We start from the raw sequence: 24523 nt of genomic DNA on the forward strand, positions 1-24523 counted from the left end.
ATTCTTCACTGATTATGACGGACTGAATTCAATGCAAGTCTAGCATATGTATTCATAGAATGCTTTCATCATGAGCTACAAAACAGTTTGTTAGTTAAAACTGGAATGTAACTAGCTTTGTTGTTTTTAAGTCAAAAATTCAAAACATAATGAACTGACGCTAAATGTATACCACCGCTTATGTAGTATGCCAATAAAGTTATGTTAGAAAAATGTTTGTGTTTGCTAGAGACCTTTTATAAGCGTTCCATTACATTGAAAATTAAACAATGATAATGTTTACAAATAGTAACAAGTACATACTATCTCATTTTACCACAAGGGTATAAGTAATATGACAGACTTTAGGCAAACTCCAGTTTTTATACCGTGTCAAATATCACTGTAAAAGTGATAGACGACTAAATAATTCATACATACAGTGCAATGTATATATGACAAAAGAAATTAAATTGGAATATTTAATCGGTAAATCTGTTTAATACTATAAAATTATGTAAATCAATTTACGAACATAAAACATAACAGGTTAACATGAAAATACTGATCTTATTCAGACAGCCATTAGAAAAGAAACACTAGACAGCTTTTTCGTCTTAATGTGAAACTCCTTAGTAGTGTGCAACACCGCTGGGGACCAAACCCTAGATACTCAGGACTGGTGGAGAGGGATTAATTCCTAAACCACTGAACAGTCATCCAGTGGTTTATAGGTTTAACTTCAATTAATTTGGGATGTCGTGCGAACCATCTTTTAATGCAATTAGTGAGTAGATGTCTCACATTCTATATGGCTGAAATCCACAGGTCATTGATTTATAAGTTGATTTGATCAACAACCTAAGTTTAGAACCGTATAATTTGCCCCCAAATGTCCTGGTAAGGCCGAGAGTGGGGAGAGTCACCTCTCCCTCTCGAAATGCTCTCACATGGCCACGCGAATATATAGACTCTGCCAGGGAATTCCTACTCACTGCCTTCTCGTGGCGGGGGTGTTGTTCACGAAGTTGAGAGGACGAAAAGCGAATGTCCGGCGCTTTAACCGAGTTGGTGGACACGGAAAGTTCACCTAGGGGAGTTGGAGAACCCTGATTCCAAACCAATGGTGCACATGGGCTCCACTATCCTGAAGGAACAAATGGCGTATGAACCAATTATTTGGTCACCGGCTACAATGGGACTGCATCTCCTCACGATTCTCCACTTCCTTGTGGACTAGACCTTCAGATCAAAGGCTAGGGATGTGGCCCCCTAAGAAAACCACCTGCTTCAGCCTGGGCATCTGAGCAGTATCACAGCCCTCACATAAAATCGAATGAGATTTGTGAGGAGCATATTTATCTGGTGCTTCCTTGTACCAATATTTATGTGTTTAAATAAATAAATAAACTGAATAATTTAAATTAATTCAATAGTATATTTACAGTTACGCGATGTCAAGAAACAAAGTAAAAAGTACGAAAAAAAGTCATTTTCTTCAATTTTTATTGAAGTTTATGTGAAACACCGATTCGGAAAGGTTTTAATAATCTCATTGTAATTTATGAATTGTCTTTTATGCATAGCAGGATGATTAGTTTGCTAGTATCTATGCTTAGTTTTGTTTCTCCTGTTGAGTTGGATTAATATTTCTTGATGAAGTTTTAATAAATATCTCGTTAATATTATTTTTATGTAGTATTTAATCAGGTTTGTACTTACCTGCTTTAGTATTTTCACTATCTTGGTATGATTTCGAAAAAAGTATTAATACGATTGCAACATTTTGTACAGAGCTTGCCATAACATCTAAAATCTTAACATCTTGAACCATATGTTCTTTGTCAATCCAAATCTGAGAAAATAGAAAAAGGGATTTTTGATGGTTGTATATATATATATATATATATATATATATATATATATATATATATGGCGCATAGCAGTGAAAGGTAAAACATCACCTATTACTTTGTTGCGTGTTCGCTAGTCGGGCTAACCGGTTATGTAGTGACGTGCTTCAATAATAATTCATTTCGATAACCGTTATTATACCAATCTTAACGGTGTATAAAATCAGAAGGCAAAAGGAAGCGGCAACTACATTTTTATTGATAAATGATGCAGATCAGAAAGCTGTGGGCACATGAGCAAGTGTAAGCGAGCGAAGCAAAGATGATGCATAGTGGAGATGGCTGGGAAGCCAACTCGCTAAGAGCAAGCATTACTCAATATTTATAATCAGACAAAAATGAATGACAGACATATGATGAATAGGATACGATGGGTACACATATATACGCTCATATAAAAATATAGTCAAGGTTAATAAGCGAATAGTTAACAAGACCAAAATATGACTCATAATATATAGGTGAATTGGCTAGGCCAGCAACTAGAATAAAGTATATGGGCTTAACATATAAATTGATACTACAACTTTTTGCAACTAAAAATATTTTGAACTATTCAACAAAAATGTTCAGCTCTATTTAGAACTACAGTATATTTAAAGACAAATCGATACACGTTTCAATAATTGAGGACTTTGAATCTTCTTTTCGTATTGGTGATCATCATTTAAATATTATAATGGGACGATAAGTGTTTATATATATTTTAAAAATAAATTTGAAATAAGCCTTGACACAAAGTAGTTGAGAGTTTCGTTTTCCTGAAATACCTTAGATAATAAATAGAATATGAAAATGCAATCAATAAACCTATAAACACATAACAAGTAGTTGAACTAAATATCAACCCTTGACCATTATTTTATAGGCCTTAACTCTTTCGGACTTTACATGAACTATAATTAGAGAGAAATACTTTTTAAAAGAGATTATATGTAACTGATAACATTACACACTCTCTAAGAGTAAATAATTTAAGTCGGATGACTTGACAGTGAGATATGAATGTATATAATGTGAGGTCTCAGATAATATTTTAGCTGCTTAAGCTTACACATATTGCCCTAAGCAGGTGTAAATAGGTTTGATAGCATGATGATCAGAAGAATAAAGTTACTGCAATCAAAAGGAAAATAAAAATTGATGAAGGATAATAAAAATAAACAGTGTTTTTATAACACTGACCACATCACAGATGATGTTACTATTCAATTAAGTGGTCAACATGTCTACTCTATCGTTAAAGTAACTATCGATGTAGACTGATCCTGAAGTAGTAATATGAGTTCCGTAGTGTGAAAAAACCTCAAGTTAAAAATGCAGGTCATGAATTTGTCTGATAAATACCACATAATGTAGCTACTTCAAATCGTAGGTTATTATGAGCTCTCCGATCGTCTAAGCTTTAAAGAAGTTGGCGTTAGCTTAGGGTAGATTGTAAAGAGTTGATATTTAAATAATGTCAATAATATTCTTTTGAAAAATGACTTATAAGTGACATCTTGATTCTTCAAGAATGAGTTATCTAAGTAGAATGCACCAACAAATCACTTTCTAGACACTTACAATCATAGCTGTTTGAAAGAATAAAAACACATGAAAGGCATGACTAATTTGCTGACAGCCTTCCTTACCACAGAATTACTAATAAATAAGATGGAATCGTCTTTTTACAAACTGTTATTTAAAACCTACACATGATAAGTCATATCGTTGATACTGTACAGTTTGTGTATATAGGATTTTTACTCTTGAATAGCTTTACTTGTTTTCAGTATTCATATTGAGTGTAGAGCTTGAATCCAACATTCGTAGTTAAAATGGATTAAATATACTATTATTACGAATGATACTACTGAATCATAATGTTTTCAAAAAAACACATAACATACATAATTTAAATTTTCTATCAACTATGAAGATAATTAAAATATATTTCTCTTTTTAGCTAATTTCATTGGTATTTTCCGTAGTATTTTCAAAACCTGTTTAAGATAACCCTGTGACCATAACACATTTCTGAATAAGTTGTGATGTAGTGAACAAGAACACCGGTTGGAGACAATCGAATGTATTTAGGCACAAATTACAGACTATCTCATTAAATTCTGATAACCATACAGCAAACAGTTAATTTGCAAAATAACAATCAATTGTCTCAATCTTCATTGTTCCTTCTGCAAATATCAGTTCATCTTCTCTAATTCTATTGTTCATACATTTTCCTACCAATTGAGCTTCATTTCAGTTCTTTCCTTATCGGTCTTCTGCCAAAATACGTTCTATATCTGACCATCACCATAAACTACTTATATAGATATAAGTAGGCGCATATTTATTTATTTACCATAAACTACTTATATAGATATAAGTAGACCGCACTACAGTGAGATAACTACTAATATATGTAATAAATTGAATATCATGACATAACTCGTTTGAAAGTATTGCATCAATTTAAATTGCAATCAGGTAACACATCTCTGTATGACTAAAACTTATGAATTTAAGTATAGGATTTATCGAATCTCATTTTATTGCATGATATCTTTTTTCTTTAAATAATTTCATTCTAGTGTTCGACTAGCATTAAGCATGTGTTTGGAGGATGGAGACGAATTGTTGTATAAAATTTAGTTAGAAAATGTTTGAAAATTTGAAATTCCAAAATAAGATTGACATACCTTGATATCTTCCTCCTGCAGACTTTCTTTAATCTTGATCGCTATCTCCAGATCATCATGATTGTAGCTAATCATAATATGACCATTCAGTTGAGGTTTTTCTTTTATTACTTCACTACATTCTATAAAATAACACCCATAATAATAAGTTAAATACATACAATTATAAAATCGGATTTAGATAAGATTTCTGTATCATAATCTCGAATCTGATCAAGACTTTTGATAATTGACCTAGTTTGACAAAATTATGTCATGTGCCCACTGGCAGCTAACTTCAAGAGGCGATCGTCATGATCCTGGTGACAAGCGACGATCAATGGATTCGGGTGTGGAGCAGTTACTGACCGATGACAATGGATGATGGTCTTGCAATGTCTCGAAGTGACTAAAGTTAAAAATACAAACCAGCGGATAACAACTCTGTAGTTTAAAGGTTAGGCGCTAGCTGTAAGAACTAGATGTGCTAGGTTCGATCCCTGGCAGGGACGTGGATACGCACTGCTCATCCCCATACTAGTTGTTTAAAGGATTTGAAATACTGTAAAACTGGCCAGTATAGATACAGATATCAAAACGTTGTATAATTAATCAAAAGTTTGGTCAATACAGTGAAGTAGTGCGACAACAGATCGAATATGGATAACTCTCTACTCTCCTCGCCAGCTCCACTCAATGCAATGGGTTAAGGTAACATTTTAATAAGGGGTTTAATAATAAGAACCAAACGACAACAATGAGTAGATGGAAAGTTGCTGTACATAGATGTACTTACAGTAATAAAGAGCGTACTAAAACATCAATAAGTTAATAAGAAGTTTATACCTTCAAAGAGGTAAGTACTAAAAATAAAGAGTGTACACTATAGACGAAATTCTAATTCGAAACCAAAATATAAACTTTGAAATACTAAATATCAAAAACTATTTTCAGGGATTTATCCAGGCCTGAATCATAATGTAATAACGATAGTTTTAAACTAAGTGCAGACTTCATTTACAAAAACCAGACTGAAATTCTGTGGTTCATTTTCAAGGCAAATTTTTGCAATATAAATGGAAACCCAAAGAGCATATAAACTGCATCAACAGCAAGAAGACTGTATAGTAGCAAAGTATCTCTATCAATGAAAAAAAGAAACATGCTTTCAAAATAATCGAATTCTATCTACCAACCTTTAATGTGGGTAATAATCTGAGTGACTCGACATATCATGTTCTGCATTGAGATATTATTTGTTTGGAGATGGTAGATAGGAAAGCCTTGATCTAGGCTTCGGGCGATTTAACGTAATTTTATTTTTAAGTGAACCGGTACTGCCAGGCAGATTCAATCCCGCATCATCCAACTTCATAGTATGAGACTTTTTCATAGGCTAACCTATTTTACTTTGCAAGGAAATATTCAATTTCCATGATTTCCGTTAGCTTTCATTTAGCATTGTGTAAAACTCACCTTAGGTCCTTTTGTATTAGGCGCTAAGTTGATTTCTTATCCAGTGTATATAGCAATCACAAAAAACACTGTTATGTCTGATATTACGTAAAAATAAAATTAAGAACAGTACTAAATTGACGTTGTTACATACCTACGTCATCCGTTTCATTTTCAGACGATGGATATTGAGGTAAATATTCATCATCACTATACCCTTCAGTGAACGTTCTAACTTCATCTTCTATTCCAGTCATATTGTTGCAAAATTCCATCGCAAGTAACTTTATCTCCGTGATAGCATCGTCATTTGAAAGTTCCGAGGATAAAATGCGTATGGTCAATGATATTTCATCTGTACCATTAGATAAAGACTTAGGCAACAACTTCAGGCGTCCCACAACAGCACGCTGGGCAAACTCATTTCTGTTCTCATCATCCAAAGCCAAAATACGCAGCACTGGAGTTTATATTGAGAAGAAAAATATTTATCATCCATTTATAAGAAAAAAGATTTCAAACTTGAGACGAATAAACTTTTACTTTCCTCCATATAAAGCAGTAGGTTCTAACGATATTGACTAAATAATATTTGGGGTGTTAACCTGGTTTCTTGGTCATTACATATATTAGTTGATTATTTTTTGTGACAAGTAATTATTTTTTAATACCTGATATGGATAGCCAATCAGAAGTAGCAAAAGGTCAATCGATGGCGAGTAAAAGTGATCCAAAGATCAAGTGCATTTCATTGGGGTGGTATATATATGAATGAGTATTTGTGCATTCCATTTGGTAGCTTAATACACTTTTTCACTCGCTCTTGTGTTCTCGCTCAAGTAGTCAGTTGAGAATTTAGCGCGTAGCACACCGTGTATCAGTATCGGCTTTTGGACACCGCATGTCACAACAATACCTTTATCACATATTATTACACCCATTTAATATCAACGAGTGAGAAATCTGTTCTTTTGAAAATATTCTTGCTATCTCAGAATGTAGCAGTTTAGTTTGAGTTTTACAACTTACCAATGATGGAGTGCGATTTTCCAGCCGTGCTAATATTGGTCACGAAGGGGAAAATGCTCCACACACTCAGGGAGTTGCTCTAATGCTGTCCAAAGAAGCACAAAATGCACTTGTGGGATGGGAATCTCATGGACCCAGGATAATCAAAGCATCATTCAGAACAAAGAAGGAGGGGATCACAATGAACGTTATCCAATGTTATGCACCCACCAATGATAGCAACGACGATGACAAAGATCAGTTCTATGAAAGGCTGCAATCAATTATAGCAAAGTGCTCACGAAAGGACCTCACCATCCTGATGGGAGATCTAAATGCTAAAGTTGGAGTGGACAACACAGGATATGAAGATATAATTGGACGACATGGACTAGGAGAAAGAAATGAAAATGGGGAGAGACTTGCAAACCTATGTGCTTTCAACAAATTGGTTATAGGCGGCACAATATTCCCACACAAACGCATACACAAAGCTACATGGATTTCACCGGACCACACCACAGAGAACCAGATAGATCACATCTGTATCAACAAAAAACTCCGAAGATCAATGGAAGATGTGAGAACCCGGAGAGGAGCTGACATAGCTTCAGATCACCACCTGGTTGTGGCCAAGATGAGACTGAAGCTTAAGAAACACTGGACAACTGGACAAACAGCACTACAAAGGTTTAATACAGCCTTCCTTCGAGATACTGACAAGCTCCATGAATTCAATATAATTCTCAACAACAGGTTCCAAGCTCTACAGGATCTACTGAAAGAACAAGAAACTACTTTGGAGGACAACTGGAAAGGGATCAAAGAAGCACTAACTTCAACGTGTCAGGAGGTTCTTGGTCCTAAGAAGCATCATCACAAGGAATGGATATCTATGGGAACCCTGGACAAAATTCAAGAAAGGAAGAACAAGAAACTAGCAATTAACAACAGCCGAACACGAGCAGAGAAAATCAAAGCACAAGCAGACTACGCAGAAGCAAACAGGGAAGTGAAGAAAAGCATTAAAGCCGACAAGCAGAACTACATGGGAGAACTAGCAACGGCGGCGGAAAAAGCTGCAAGGGAAGGAAATATGAAACAACTATATGATACAACGAAGAAATTGGCAGGGAGATATAGCAAACCGGAGAGACCAGTCAAGGACAAAGAAGGAAAGACAATCACTGAGATTCAAGAACAGAGGAAAAGATGGGCAGAATACTTCGAGGAACTGCTGAATAGACCAGCCCCATTGAATCCACCGAACATCGAAGTAGCCCACACAGACCTTCCAATAGATGTCACTCCACCAACGATCGAAGAAGTCAAGATGGCCATCAGACAAATCAAAAGTGGGAAGGCGGCAGGACCTGACAATATACCAGCTGAAGCACTGAAGTCAGACATTGAAATAACTGCAAATATGCTTCACCTTCTATTCAAGAAGATTTGGGAAGAGGAACAAGTGCCAACGGACTGGAAAGAAGGATATCTCATCAAGATACCTAAGAAAGGAGATCTGAGCCAATGTGAGAATTACAGAGGTATCAGCTTGTTATCAGTACCAGGAAAAGTTTTCAACAGAGTGCTGCTGAATCGGATGAAAGACGCAGTAGACGCCGAACTTAGGGATCATCAGGCTGGATTCCGTAAGGATCGGTCGTGCACAGACCAGATTGCGACACTACGGATCATCGTTGAACAATCAGTTGAGTGGAACTCATCACTATACGTCAACTTTATTGACTATGAGAAGGCGTTTGACAGCGTGGATAGGAGAACATTATGGAAACTTCTTCGACACTATGGAGTTCCTGAAAAGATTGTCAACATTATCCAAAACTCATACGATGGATTACAGTGCAAAGTGGTGCATGGAGGACAGCTGACAGATGCATTCCCAGTAAGGACCGGAGTCAGACAAGGCTGTCTACTCTCCCCATTCCTCTTCCTTCTAGTGATTGACTGGATTATGAAGAATTCGACATCTGAAGGGAAATACGGAATACAATGGACCTCTCAGAATCAATTAGATGATTTGGACTTCGCAGATGACCTAGCCCTCCTCTCTCATACACACGAACAAATGCAGATGAAGACCGCAAATGTAGCAGCAGCCTCCGCATCAATAGGCCTCCACATTCACAAAGGAAAAAGCAAGATTCTCAAATGCAACACGGAGAACACCAACCCAATCACACTTGATGGCGAAACTCTGGAAGAGGTGGAAACATTCAAGTACCTGGGGAGCATCGTTGATAAACAAGGGGGATCGGATGCAGATGTAAAGGCGAGGATTGGAAAAGCAAGGGCAGCATTTCTACAATTGAAGAACATATGGAACTCAAAACAACTCTCAACCAATTTCAAGGTCAGAATCTTTAATACGAACGTCAAGACAGTCCTACTGTATGGAGCTGAAACGTGGAGAACTACTACGGCCATCATCAGGAAGGTACAAGTATTTATAAACAGTTGTCTACGCAAAATACTCAACATCCACTGGCCGGATACTATCAGCAACAGCGTTTTATGGGAGAGGACAAACCAGCTTCCAGCTGAAGAGGAAATTAGGAAAAGACGTTGGAAGTGGATCGGACATACATTGAGGAAATCACCAATGTGCATCACGACTCAATCCCTAACTTGGAATCCGGAAGGGAAGCGGAAAAGAGGAAGGCCAAAGAACACACTACGCCGAGAAATAGAAGCCGATATGAAAAGGATGAATAGCAACTGGAAAGAACTGGAAAGGAAGGCTCAGGACAGAGTTGGATGGAGAATGCTGGTGAGCGGCCTATGCTCCTCCACAAGGGGTAACAGGCGTAAGTAAGTAAGTAAGTAAGTAATATTGGTCAAGCCTATCTGGACAACCCCATTAGCTTTCCTGGAAATGCTTTCTGTTTCTCAAGTCTCACAAACCCCCAGCATGGATGTGATTTTGTGGACAAATCGTTACCCCTATGTATTGACTTGCTGGCGTCACACCATGGGCAAGTATAGTCTACATGCATACCAGTTAAACACAAATCCTCACCCATGCATCCTTTGACATACACATACGTATACTTACCTTGTTAGCAAATATATGCTACATGAATACTAGTGACACACAAGTGTTTACTCATCCACTCCATAACATATATATAGGTATATTCACCCACTTGGGAGGGTAGATGGTGACCTCTACGTTTGGACGGATTTGCTATAGCTGACTGACATGAATATTACTAGTATAAAAGCCTTCACTCATGCAATTCATGACGCACATAAACATAGGCACTCCTTCAGGAAAGGTTGACTGTCACCTCTCTCTAGTATTTGCCAACATATTTTCTTATGATGTCTTCGATCTGAAGGATTAGGCTGCTTATTTTATTAGATATAGGGCAGACATTTTTCATCTCATGTTCCTTGTGCCAACCCTTGCGCGTACCCAGTGCACACATATATAAACCACACAAGCCGAAACTCATGCAGTTCATATACATAAACATACACACTGGGCAGCCCACAAGATTTTCAGATAGTCCTAAAGAACGGAAACCCAGTGAACTTGGTTTGCAGCAGGGTGGCAGACCAGTCCGATGTCCGCCGACCGCCCAAGTTAGCTAGCAAGGTCGGCCTTACTACCCACAAGCACCAGGGGGAAGTCTTAGGTTGAATTTCTCTGCAAATGACAGAGTACATTTTTTGTTTATATGGAAAACAAAAAGATTCATAAACACTGCACACAGAAATTTCTACTTTACATTGAACATTTTTGAAAAATAAGACTAGCTAAACAATCTTATTACTTTGTTTTAGTTCACATTTAATAACTCACAAAACTAACTTTCTGACGCCTAGAATGGATTTGAATGTCTATTATATACAGTCTATTATATACAGTATACAAAGACTGATAGGGAATTACCGGTAAGTAGTATCATCTAAAATAGTGTTTGGTAAACGGTTATACTGATTTAAACGCGTAATTTAAACGTTTCTCATCGTTGTGCTGTCTTATTTCCTCCGAGTTCAAGATGCGTACCAGTCATTTTGGCCTTGACACAGCAAATACAAAAAGTTTATTATACTATATCACATAGGTGAAGCACTAAAGAATCGCTAATTAAACTCATACAGTCGTCTAAAGATGTTTGTTGAAAATCTAAAACACAAGATCAGTAAAACTCAATGAATTTCGATAGCCCTTTTTGAATCAATAAATTTTCGTAAATTCATTTCGAACAATTTTAAAGAAAGTAGACTGAATATAGACTAGAAGAAAATCTACTCATTAATTACGATCATTTGTCAATCGCTACCAAAGTAGGATCTGATATAAGTGTCATACTTAAGTTTTGACACTTTATATTCGCACAGTATGGTGAAATCGGTAACATTAAAAGCAGATTAATCAAAATAATAATATCAATGGTAATAGAAAACCAAGCATAGAGAGCACACCTCAAGAGAAACGGATGAAATAGAAGACTGGAATGTACTAAGTAATAGTAAGCTCAAGATGTAAATGAAGAGACCGGATGAATACATTTGGACCGAAATGACTTGTATTGAGGAACGGTTACAAAGGAAATAGAACTAAGTAACAATAAGCAGTCCCCTAGACTTGTCAAGGAGACCAGATGAAAACTAGCCCTAAATAAAACTATTAAAGACAAAGACCAATTTTCAATCCAACCTTATATTAAATGACCACAATGATTGGTGAAATATTTCGGGAAACAACCAACGGGTCCTGAACTGCTCGTCAGTTACTACTAACTGCTAACAGCAATAATGGGAGACAGAAACTTGGTTCCCAGATCTTACGGATATTTAGGCTTTAACTAAACAGGAAGAGATTGAGACACTGTCTTAGATGAGTTTACCATAGACACCTTGAAGTATGAAGGTTCAGTATAGTTCACTAAAGTTACTGGGATATTCACAATATTTTGAAGTCTATATCTAAATCCAACTGACTGACAGTCATTGATGAGGATAAATACCTCTTGCAATAAGCAAATAATACCGATTCCGTCAAGCTTTATACGAATCTTGGTTTTGTGATATTCTAATGTTTAACTAAAGATGAAGAATAACAAACCCGAGAAACAGTGGCGAGTTTCAAATTAAAATTAATTAATGAACTATTTATCCATACCAGGAACCTTTGAAAGTTGAATATTTTAATGATAAAACTTTCTGAAAATATATATCTGAATATCCTTGTCTATATTCAGTAGAAAAAATAAGTGATACTGGTGGTTACTAGTTATGATTAAAATATACAAAAGGTGGAAACTAGCTTGGTGAATAAAGAATACTCTAGTACTATATATCTATCTAAACTGTATATTTTACTAGTTCAACTTTACGTCTCCAGGAATACTTACCCGTTTTTTCTGTCACTCCAACTAAAGTAAAGATGAGCCCGTTTCCCACATATATATTACCGTTTTATGTTACATCTTATATTTTTGGCAAACATAAAATAAATAATTCATACAGCAGAACCTATTGATTTGAAAAAAACCTACCTTTATTAAACTGAAAGGCACTAAACAAATCATCACTTTCAATTCCTTCATCTATAAAATAATCGAAGCAGTTTAAGAATAATTCAATGGATTCTTCCTTTAAATTAAGTTGACTAATATCAGTGTAGGTAAACGTTAAAAAAATGGTTATGGCCAACTGGAAAGTAAATATTAACTGGAAATAATTCCTCAAACCTTAATTTTTGGATCACGACAAGTATAACGCGTTAAAATGCTGCGTATACTATAATCTCTAAGCCTTTGTGTAATGAACTCATTTTCATAAATTAGTGCAGTATTCAATCCAGAAATCATGTAATCCGTTAATGACCGTACAAGCTACTAAATTATATTTTAAAACAAAGCGTTTCAAACCTCGGACATTTTCATGGTGTTTATAGCATTTAATATACGCCGTACTTCCATCAAATATATATCAGATTTAATCAATTTCCGTGTAAAGCTTATACTGACAGTCATATAATTTGACAAAAATTGTTGAAAGTCTATCAGCTTGATGACCCATTTTTCACAAGGGAGTGGATTGAATGTAGAATAACTTAAAGGAATAGCCATTCTTCCCAATTCCCGATAAACTGATACAAGATTTACGAAAACCGATGTTTTTGACAATATATCAACAGCAACTTTTGTACGATATTTTGTCAGATGACTAGGAAGAAATGATCGTAACAACTCGTCAAAATCTTCTGTATCATATTTTTTAGATTTGGACAGCATTATCAGTTCGTTAATGTCTTTTGACGCTTCCGTAAGTAGTTCACCAAAATCATCTGCACTCATTTTGGTTAACTGTCTAAATTTAAAACAGTTGGGAAGAAACAACTTTACCGAAGTTTAGAAAAAAACTAAAATACTAACTCAGAATTACTCATCAAATGGATTCCGAAAAATAAGACAGGCTAGTTTTATCACCACAAAAAAGGCCCATTAGATAGTCGAAAGAGAACATTAGTGTAGACAATCTAATGTATTCAAGTACAACATTACGGAATATCTTGGTAAAATCTGAGATCCCAACAGTAAATACTTCATTTGCAAAATATTCATCAATTGGCTCAGACTTTATTGTTTCTTCATTTTCATATCAATCACTCTCTCTGTTTTCGTCCTCTTCTTTTAGATTTTCTCAACCTTCTACCACCAGAGATTCCACTTTCAATCGGTGATACATACTACTTATATATGTCGACTTAAGTAGCATACACCAGTTGTACTCCTGCATGGGTAAAGTTTATTAAGGAGAAATATATGCATGAAAAACATATAAAATGGGAGGAAAATGTTAACAGAATAAATAAAGAACCTGTTCAAATGGAATACAGAGTTCTAAAAGCCGAGCATACAATATTTTCAGGCACCAAATCATGAGTGTTGAACACGAGGATAGTATGAATTATTTTAAGCCATCACATCTCGCATCAAAAAGGCAGGAAAAAATCGGCAAGTCAAAAAGCCTAAGGTGAAATATGATATGTAAGATAACAAAAATCTAAGCATGATGAGGGCAATTCAAAGGAAGCAAATGAGGTCCTAAGACTAAGTATAAAAAACGACGATAAACTCAAGATTTAGAGGAAGGTAGTGACTGAATAAAAATACACAAACATGGAGAGTTCTTTTTCGATTTCACTTAACATCTTCATTCTTTTATTACGAGTGTCGAGTGGACCACAAGTAGGAAGTTTACAACCACCAATTGACTAGGACCAGTGGTTAGTGATTTAATGGTCTAATGTCACGTATTGGTTACCGTAATCCTTGCTTTCCTCCAGCTGGCCTTCATATTACATAACCTTTCCCCTAGGGTAACAAAACAAAGTTGGTCTTTTAAGATCTGCCGAGATTTCGTCTATTGTGGACCCGCCAGAACCTGTTGGACTTTCAAAGAAAGTTGGATAGCTGACGAATTCAACTATTCCACTCTCTGTGGTCAGGCTATGTGTTGATACCGTCAGTAAGTCATTCATATGTAACGCACAATCTTACACAAATGTGCATTGGTCCAAGTTTTCGCACAACAATTATACAATAAGATGAAATTATTCTGAAAAATACAATAATAATAGAAGTGATAGTGATATCAGTAGGGATAGGGAAAGTTATATATAGAAAGAAAAGAAACAGAGAGGAAAAAGGAGATTTTGAAAATTATGAACTAGAGGGAAATGAAGAATGAATGCACCTGCGCCGTCGAGGCAAACCAATATTGAGCAATTCGTCGCATTTGGAAAAAAAGAAACACATTTTAAACATATTTGCATTGTTCCACAAGGGAATAAGAATACTCTATATATTATCCAGTCCTCGTGATAAAAGAGCAATCTAAGGAAATTCGCTGAAGTAAATGTTATGTTTAAGCTGCTTTCGGATTTTTGAGGGACAGTAATTATGTCCACCACCCTTTATCATTTTCATTAAGGATTAATATGCCATGTCGATCTCTCATTCACGCTGTTATTAAGAAGTAGGCAACTAAACAGTAGCTACATTTTAGCTTAATCGTTTCTTAAAATGTTCTACTTTGAAACACAGCCTTTTGATCTATGAGGGAAGTCAAGATTCCAACTTTCCAAAAACTTTTAACCGAAATCTGTCTAATTAAACCATTCTTCTAATTAGTTTAAATAATTATGTGATTGGTTAGAACCTTAACACAGATTATGTAATGACGACAATTTTAATGAATTATATTGATCCAGAAGAACACACAGAGCGACAACTTTGAGGAAAATATTCATTATTAGTCACATGAGAACATTCATAATCTAGAACAAAGAGATTTAAGTATTAGATATTAAGTATATGCGATAAACAACTTATTAACAATCATCCCAATATTTCTACCAAATTTATTTGAGTATATATTTGAAAATATTGACTTTATCAAGACGTTCAAACCTTTATAGAGATCATTGACAGTTAGATATCAGAGGTAAAATGTTGGAACAAATAAATAAGGAATTTAAGATATTTATTTATCATGGAAATTTTATGAATCTTCTGTTTATTTAGATTTATAAATTGTTCACTAGTCTACCAATATTAAAGAAAATCTCAACGATCGTTACGTAGGACCCAGTTGCTTATTTTGAGCCAGCTTACGTTACAAGGTTGTACAGCAATGATTAAATGTAGATGAAATATATATACCATGTATCTGTATCAATATATATATTAATAATGAAGATTTATGGATTATTTACACTTAAATAGGATTAATCAGAATTCAAGTCAAGGGTTGAAAAATTATTAAAAGACACCTCAAATGATTGTTTGTAAGATATATATATACCACTCTCTGCATTAAAAAGCTACAACTTCACCAACCTATGTGTAATTTCTAGTTGTTTTACCGCCAAACCATAACTTGATATTTGACCTTCATTATCAATGATGTTAAAGACTCTAATATGTAGTGCCTTTGTGAGAAGCCTGTGTAAACCAATAGGTTGGATTTTAACCGATTCTTGATTTTTCTCACAGGTCTGTATTCAGAGTGCCGTAAAATGTGGATTGATTCTTCGTAATTCGACATTCAATTGAGGGTTAGTTTTCCCTGAAGAGCAGCAAATAGAGTTAACACCAGCTATACGTTCATCCAGTCAAACCTTACAGCCAACATTACGGTCAGCCAATATGACAACCAACGAAGTAATAACGTCAAGTGAAGCGAAAACAAAACGGCTATCAAGAACCCCGTCATTAAGTTATAATATATAATTTAGAAATTGTGGACGATATAATAGTAGTTTCAAATAAATCAAGATCTACATAATGTGTTACACATCCAGAATTTGCAATAAAATCAATAGAACAGGACAGCAGAAAATGGTGACATGACTAAGTTGAATATATAGGAAAGGTTGTTTTGGTCTATGAATTCATCATAGTAATGTGGTGTGGTCTACTTATATCCATATAAGTAGTATATGGTGTGGGTCAGACATAGAATGTATTTTGGCAGAAGACCGATGAGGAAAGAACTGAAATGAAACGCAAACGTCTGGAAAATGCATGAGCAATGGAATAAGAGAAGAAACAGTGAAGATTGAAACAATTGGTTGTTAATTTGCAAATTGACTGTTCATTGTTTGGTAATCAGAATTTATTGAGATAGTCTGTAATCTTTGCTTAAATACATTCGATTGTCCCCAACCAGTCGTGTTCTGTTCACTACATTTGGTGTCGCTGCCAACCAGGAGGAGGAAGGGTGCTGTTCTGCGGACGCCGCTGCGGGTCTGGAGTTGAGGTGCTAGTTGGGGCAGTCTGGTGTGGAGAGTTGGCGTCGGGTGGAGTGTTCTGGCGGGGCGGCGTTGGCTGTAGCGGGTGCTGTCGACGGAGAGGAGCAGTGGGACGTGCGGCTGCTGGGCGGACATCGGATGTAGATGGCTCAGCAGGCCGGTGGAGTACGGGTGTTGAACGTCCCAGGTGCCGGGTGGATGCGGATGTTGGCGCCCCGGCAGGTCGACGGAGCTATGAAGGTCAGCGCGCCGCAGACTCGACATTCTGACGGAGAGTTTGGCACAGACTGCAGTGAAAGAAGATAGTGGCATGGCGAGCAGAACCACCGCATGAACGAATGCTTTAAAGGGGGGACGAGTGTGGTGTGGTCTACTTATATCCATATAAGTAGTATATGGTGTGGGTCAGACATAGAATGTATTTTGGCAGAAGACCGATGAGGAAAGAACTGAAATGAAACGCAAACGTCTGGAAAATGCATGAGCAATGGAATAAGAGAAGAAACAGTGAAGATTGAAACAATTGGTTGTTAATTTGCAAATTGACTGTTCATTGTTTGGTAATCAGAATTTATTGAGATAGTCTGTAATCTTTGCTTAAATACATTCGATTGTCCCCAACCAGTCGTGTTCTGTTCACTACAGTAACACTGATGACCTCACAAAATAATGTATAGTAGTAGTACTCAACCAATAAATATAATTACAAAAGAAACAAAAAGTACCTGAAAAATTTTGCTTCAGGAAGGTGTAGTGTAGTGCTTCGTTAATCAATCGTCTCGATAACCGTTATTATATCAATCTGAACGGTGTATAATATCAGGAGACAAAGGGAAGTGGCAACTACATTTTTATTTACAAATAACATAGGCTAGAAGGCAGTAAGCACATGAGTAAATGTTAGCGAGCGAAGAAAAAATAACATACATTGGAGATGGCTGGTAAGCCAACTCGTTATAAGCAAGCATTAATCAACATTTATAGTCAGACTAAAATGAATGACAGACATGTGATAGGTAGGATAAGAAGTGTGCATACACATACGCTCATATGAAAAAATGGTCAAGGTCAATAAGGGAATAATTAACAAGATCAAAATATGACTCATAACGTTGTAGGTGAATTGGCTTGTCCAGAAACTAGAATAAGCTATGTAGGTGTAATATAGTACACGACGTTACACTACTCCCCACATAGCTCCCCCCAGAGTGTCCGGAGGAAAAACTGTTATGCAAAATAAACAAGGGGGAGGAGTTTATTAAACAAAAGTGTCACACTCATGTGAAAATGTACATGAAAATTGTCAAAATGAGGACAGAAATGGAAATGTTAGCATGTGATTATGAGTAAATTAGTAAGCGTACAAAAAATTTAACATGCATTTATGTCGTGACTGTCCGGATGATAAAATAACATGTTTGTATGAGCAATTCGAAATATCGTGAAAATAGAGCAATAAATTGTTTATGGGTATGACAGCGGAATAGATCGTGGAAATAAGTAATGTAGAATATAATAGAAATTGGTCTATGGTGCCGACTGAATATGACGATAAAGAACAGTGAAATATATTCTGATAAGCCGCAGTAGAGTAAATAGAATCGATCAGCGATTAGTAGATTCGAATTCGCATACCTGGAGTTCGTGTGTGGTAAAAATAATCGAATCGTAGGATGATGACTGCATCAACGGTTGATATTCATTGCTGTACTGATAATGATAATAAGATTCGAAGTCAGTGTGAGTTGTCGCTTGCTTTGAGTTATCGTTAAATATGTATTAGTAGAATGACCAGAGGAACAGGATAGTGACTGCTGAAACGAGATATGCAGAGTCGTATTCCTTTATGGTCATGCAGCCTATCGTGGTTTGTGTAGTTAGAGGGATATGCGCTCAACCTCGTTTGTTACGAAACCGTATTAAGGCATAACAAAAATACCAATACATATGATTATCGATGACGGCAAGTGAGACTGACTTGGATGTGACGAACAAGAGTGTATCTTTGAGAGACCAGCTCTAAACTCTATGTTCCTGTATACCATGCAATGGAAATAGAATACTAATTGCAGTAACCAAATATTTTTGATGCGTAATAGATGATGCAGCATTCAGATTTACATGTCGATGAATAGATAATATGAACATAATCATTACTAATCGGCTGGTAATGCGGCGTCGAATACTTGATTTGTGTATAGACATTAAAGTAGGGATCATAGTAAAACAAAAATTGCGAAAGTTCAGTTTAGGTTGTCGCTGAAAATATAAAAAATTCCGATTGCTGCGTACCATTGTGATGAATGGACATTAGTGGTATGGAGAACATAAGTTCCTACTATCGGGAGTATGACTCCAAACTTATGTCAATGATAGAGTGTAATGTTAGACCGAAAATGACATGAAAAAAGATTGGAACGAACTCACCCGAATCAGGAAAATTTTTCGTCATTGATAACTTAAAGCGGCCAATCACTAGAAAAAGGCAAAATATAATTGGTAAAGAAGATAAAGATAGAATAAAACACTCCATTGACAGCGAAAATTTGATCAAGTAAGAAGTCAACCCCAAAGCTATTTGTGCTGCATGTATCGTTCAGTATCCAATAGAAAAACTAGAAAATATGGTTATTATAGTTCTGTCGTTCACTGTGCATTGATTTGAATATTATCGCGAGTCCTCTTTCGAATTCATCAATCACAACAGACTGATAGAAGTGCAGCCCAAAAACTTTTTAACAAGTGTTTTGAACATTACATGCCTCATTTTGTTTGTCTTACACGTTCCATCGATATCAATGGCCTGCAGAAAGTATTCATGAGGGTTGATCACATCACCTCGCACAGAAAAAACTCTAAAGATACAGTCTAAGTCGTCACGAAAGTCCATCAACCCCCCCCTGTCACTTGTAGAAAGTATAAAATAGTTTTAATATTTAATTACTGTTATTTTACTTGTCACTTAAACATAATATTTACTTAGGTAGTGTAGTGACCTACTTTTATAACGAGAAAGTGATTGGTACAATGGAAACAATTATTATTATAACCTATTGTACCAGTGATTGTTTTACTGCACTTGTTTGTTTAAACGTACCAAACACACATTCTTCCGCTGTCTGTGACCTTGCACGAGCTCGCAACGCTCTGTAGTTAAGCTTGTAATCTGGCATGATCTCTGTATTCTCTCGATACCACGAGATCGCCAACAAATATATCTTATTGCAACCGTCAACAATCTTCTGGTTTTCGTCTTACAGAGAGATGCAACTTGATATCTGGCACGTAATATTCCTGTAGTGGTGATCATAAGCCATCGCGACTCATTGCCTTTTGCACTGATGACCCGAAATTTCGAACACGTTTCAACCTCTGAAGAACCTTCCAGAGAAGATTACCACGGTGAGTCCATTATCTATCTATCCACTTTTGTTACATATATTCGTATGCGAATCGACACCAACTACAGTAGAACCCCATCCTCAGATTTCTGATGTCAGCAAAAAACTCAATTTTTCCAATTTATCCGTTCACTAAATCAGTAACTTCCAGAACTTCATATTACGACTACTAAATGATTGAATTACACTACTTATGGCGTTGAATAACCTTTGCTGACAGATATTTTCAACGTTTAAGCTAGAAGTACAGGATTGGTCGTGTTTGATGTAAAATATGTCGTCTCATATCCTCAAGTGACTTAGTACACTGTTATTCTAGACTTGAAGCCCGAATGTCGACACATAAGTTGACACAAAGTTTAAAAAAATATAAAACTTTGACACCTGATACGACCTCCGTCCTCTCAAGTATGACGCAAGATCTGGGAAGCGTTATACTGTGTCACATACCATGTTTTATCTCATCAATCTTATCTGTGCAAGGGTTTGATATTGTAGAACAACTAGTACTGTGCTTGTTAAACGTGGAGCACTTGGATTTTAGATCAGTCACCTTCATCTATTCGCTAAAATTCTGCTAAAGTAATTTTATGACTTGCACCATGCATACTTAAAGTTTGAATTTTAAACTGAAGCAATTTTTAAGACAAATCTACTTTGACACTGTAGGGTCAGTGAAATGTCACTGAACACGAGCCAAATCATCCGGCAGTTGGGTCACTGAATATCGAACAGGTCGTCGATCCCCATCAAGGTCAAGAACCATCAACGCGCATCATTTAATCATACACCATGGACTGGCCCATTCGGAAGTGGTTCCACTTTCGCTTGTATCTACTCTAACCAATACATTCTTGTAATAACGTCTTTTGTGTTGTACAGTCTTCAGAGCATCCATGATCCCTTGATACGTCTATGGGGCAATCCACGTAAGGTGCTGATCACGAGATGTGACTTCCAAGTTAGCTTATTCGTTACACCGTCCCCGTCTAACTCGAGTAGGCCTCCAATCATTCGACATAGATCGTCAACGTTGATCATTTACACTGGTGTGCAAGACTTCGGATAACACAACCTATCATCATGACTTTTTTTATTGCACTCTATACTTACTATTTTTTCATTTTTGACGTCGCCCATGTTGATCAGTTGCTGTGAACATTCGTCGCTTATTATCCTTGTTGATTAGTATTTCAACCTTAATTAGTTCAATCGGTAGAACTAACCAATCAACTACGACTCTAATCGGCTATCATGGTTCTTTAACAAACACTAGCAGCATGTAAATGCTCCTATGAAATATGTCTGTTAAAATATTAACCACTCGTAATTATAGCCACATGGCAACACGAACGCATATCTGTTTACAACTTATCCACTTGTACCAGGAATACAGGATTAACCGTCGATTATAAATTCATCTATTTGCTTAATCACTATCAACTAACTTCTGTCAGAAACTATCTACCAGAATATTTTACTTTCTTGACCACTGCCTGCCTAATTTCCAATTGCTAAGTTCCATGGCGAAACGGAGGATACTAATGCTAGAAATTTACGGTGTGTTTGAACTATAAATTTCCTGCAATGTTAGATCTTCTTTAGACTGTTTCACCAGGCAATGCTACGTGTTTGGCTCAAACTAAATTTGGATTTATACGAATTCAGTCTACAATGCTTCGTTAAGCTACGAATTTAATCAATAAATTTCAATTACTTGGGAGCAAGAGTAACCCAGGTGAGTTTCATAATTGCGTTAGTTAATTTAGCATAATGTTCATGATGTTTAATAACATTTCGCGACTACTTTCACTTAGGGTAGTCATGCATTCTGTCACTGCCGTCAACTTTTAGTCGAAATTATGTACATTTATGACTCATAAGTCAAAATACTCCTGAAAAACGTATTTCATGTACACGAGTAATCTTAGTCCATGTCCTAACTAGACACTTCGTCGTATTTAACACGTCACTTAACGCTAGATAACAAGCCATTTTTCGAAACGATCACGTTATCTAAACCTAAACTTTAGTTATATTGGTGGTTACCATTTTAATTAATGTTTACTATGCGCTTTGTATTTGCTGTTATCTCACACAGTAAATCATTGCTCGATTTCCTTATTGCACGAAAGTCACTTCAACTTCGTCTTCGGTTTATTTACATGCAATACGGGTTTGGAAAATATCTAAACGACCTCTGAAATTCTCCACGGACCCCACGATAGTTTTCGTATATGTTTGCTATTACACATCGAATTGCTATAATAACGATTCCCAAACGAACGTTCAGTACAACTGTCAGTATACGAAAGGATGTTACTTCGATGTGACATTACAACACATTCGAACTATTGTAGTTATTCAACTTCGACGTCGTATTTTTTTATCTTATGAAGTATTGTTTCCGCGTGGCTGTCATCTAACAGATGATTTCGCTCGACGATCTAAAGTCTGTCAAGTTCAATTGGTGGTTTGACGACACTCATTCACGCGAATCATCAGTTTACGCAGTCAAGCGAATCTCCTGCAAACTGACAACGATATTGTCGTCTCGACCCCAGCACTGACAGCAATTTTCACTGATATCACTGACATGAGTTCAGAGTGACACTCTTGGTTTCTTATGTTCTTTTCGACATTTTTCGGTTCACTCGTCAATCAAATATGCAGCACTCACCGTTTATCATCTTTTAGAGACTTCATCGTGCCACCTTCGCTCTCGCTCTGTATTCTTCCACCCTTATTGATTTTCACAGCAATTATCAGTTTTCCAAACTGACTGCAAGTTGATCAGAAGCTTCGCACAAGGAAACCACTACTTATCTTCACGGTTATACTTCGGTACTTAGAGTTAGTCTGTTAAATATAGATATAACTAGAAATCGACGCTTACAAACAGTTGTCAACGACACTTACTGACTTTCTACTCGGAACCGATAACAGTGCAAACATTGGCATCGAAAGATAATACGCTTATCGTATTATTACTTTGACGTCACTATTTTTGCGGCGGACCAGTCCATGGTGTATGATTAACTGATGCGCGTTAATGGTCCTTGACCTTGACGGGGATCGACGACCTGTTCGATATTCAGTGACCCAACTGCCGGATGATTTGGCTAGTGTTCAGTGAGATTTCACTAACCCTACAACACAAACGGGCATAATATGATTACACATGTCTGACACAGACTTGAAGGCAAAAATCCTAAAACATAAGATACAGTATTTCATGGTAACTCACAAATAGTCCCACTGACTTGAGCAAACAATCAGATTCGAAATATTGCACACTTACACAAACTTCCCTGCATCTATGGGACTGTAGTCTCCAGATTAAGTAAGAAAATAGCATGTGTAAGTGGATATTTATGATATCATCGATGGTCTCATTGCCAAATAGAATTTTATTCAATCCTATTTCTACTGCATTACAGAAGTGTAGCAGGGAAATAACCAAGAAGCAACTCGTCATCAGCTGACCCGAGGTTAGTGGCATAGAATAGTACAGTGTAGTCATGATAGACTGTCGTATCCCGAAGAGAATTGTGAGTAATAACTTTTGAGAACTATTTGTGGACCAATGTAATATTTATATTTCTTATTCTACAATTGTTAAGTAACTAACCTTATCATATTCGTGTTCCTCTTATCATTAGCTTTATTTTGACTTTTGAACTATCATTATATGATTCTTGGGTTATCATCAGTTTATTGATTACTTTCCTCTCTATCCACAGCCACATTTGGGTAAATATTGTACAAATGTTATTTTCTATTTTATGGTATGATGTGATCTGTTTGGTTGGTATATAAAGACATAAAGACATCGTTCTCCTAAGTACTTGGGCCATTTTTTATCACCTCCTAGATATTATGACCAGTAATGAACCGGATTCCTTAGTACACCGAATAAACAGGATATAATTAAATCTATGTAACCAAAAGAAATGTATCCTAGATCACTAAAAAACCAGCAAACTTCATCCCAAATCTCCCAGAACATGTTTTAAAATATCTATGATTAAAAGTAAACTACCAGGGTTTTAGAAGAAAGTCATAGTCAACTCTGTTCTCCAAACAGGTAGTGGATGTAATCCTGAAAATATAAACTCGTATGCTTTGCAAACATGATTATTTGGATTTTGTTGAAGGTTGTTCGCAAACGGTTGTTTATTCACTGAAATGAAAACATGATCTTCTACGAGACTCAACACAGTTTTAGTACAGGTTATTCATCTTTCACAAACTTATTATTAGCTTGAGAGAGTTAGTGTGTCGAAAATTACTTTTAGATGTAGCCTT

At 36.2% G+C, this 24523-nt stretch overlaps 1 protein-coding gene and 1 non-coding gene across 2 annotated transcripts; one reads left to right on the forward strand and one right to left on the reverse strand.

Annotated features, from left to right (window-relative positions):
* Positions 1-1788: 1788 nt before the first annotated feature.
* Smp_014420 (hypothetical protein) lies at positions 1789-13353 on the reverse strand (the record flags this gene model as incomplete). Its single annotated transcript, XM_018790789.1, has 6 exons — positions 1789-1833; positions 4577-4698; positions 6165-6470; positions 12550-12706; positions 12745-12888; positions 12925-13353. 6 exons carry the CDS (start codon positions 13351-13353, stop codon positions 1789-1791), a joined length of 1203 nt encoding a protein of 400 aa, XP_018646025.1.
* Positions 4996-5066, forward strand: Smp_tRNA_00327_Pseudo_TAA.1.1. The gene has a single exon. It is a non-coding gene (tRNA).
* Positions 13354-24523: the final 11170 nt, after the last annotated feature.

This window comes from Schistosoma mansoni (assembly GCF_000237925.1).
Source record: "Schistosoma mansoni, WGS project CABG00000000 data, supercontig 0037, strain Puerto Rico, whole genome shotgun sequence".
NCBI lineage: Eukaryota > Metazoa > Platyhelminthes > Trematoda > Strigeidida > Schistosomatidae > Schistosoma > Schistosoma mansoni.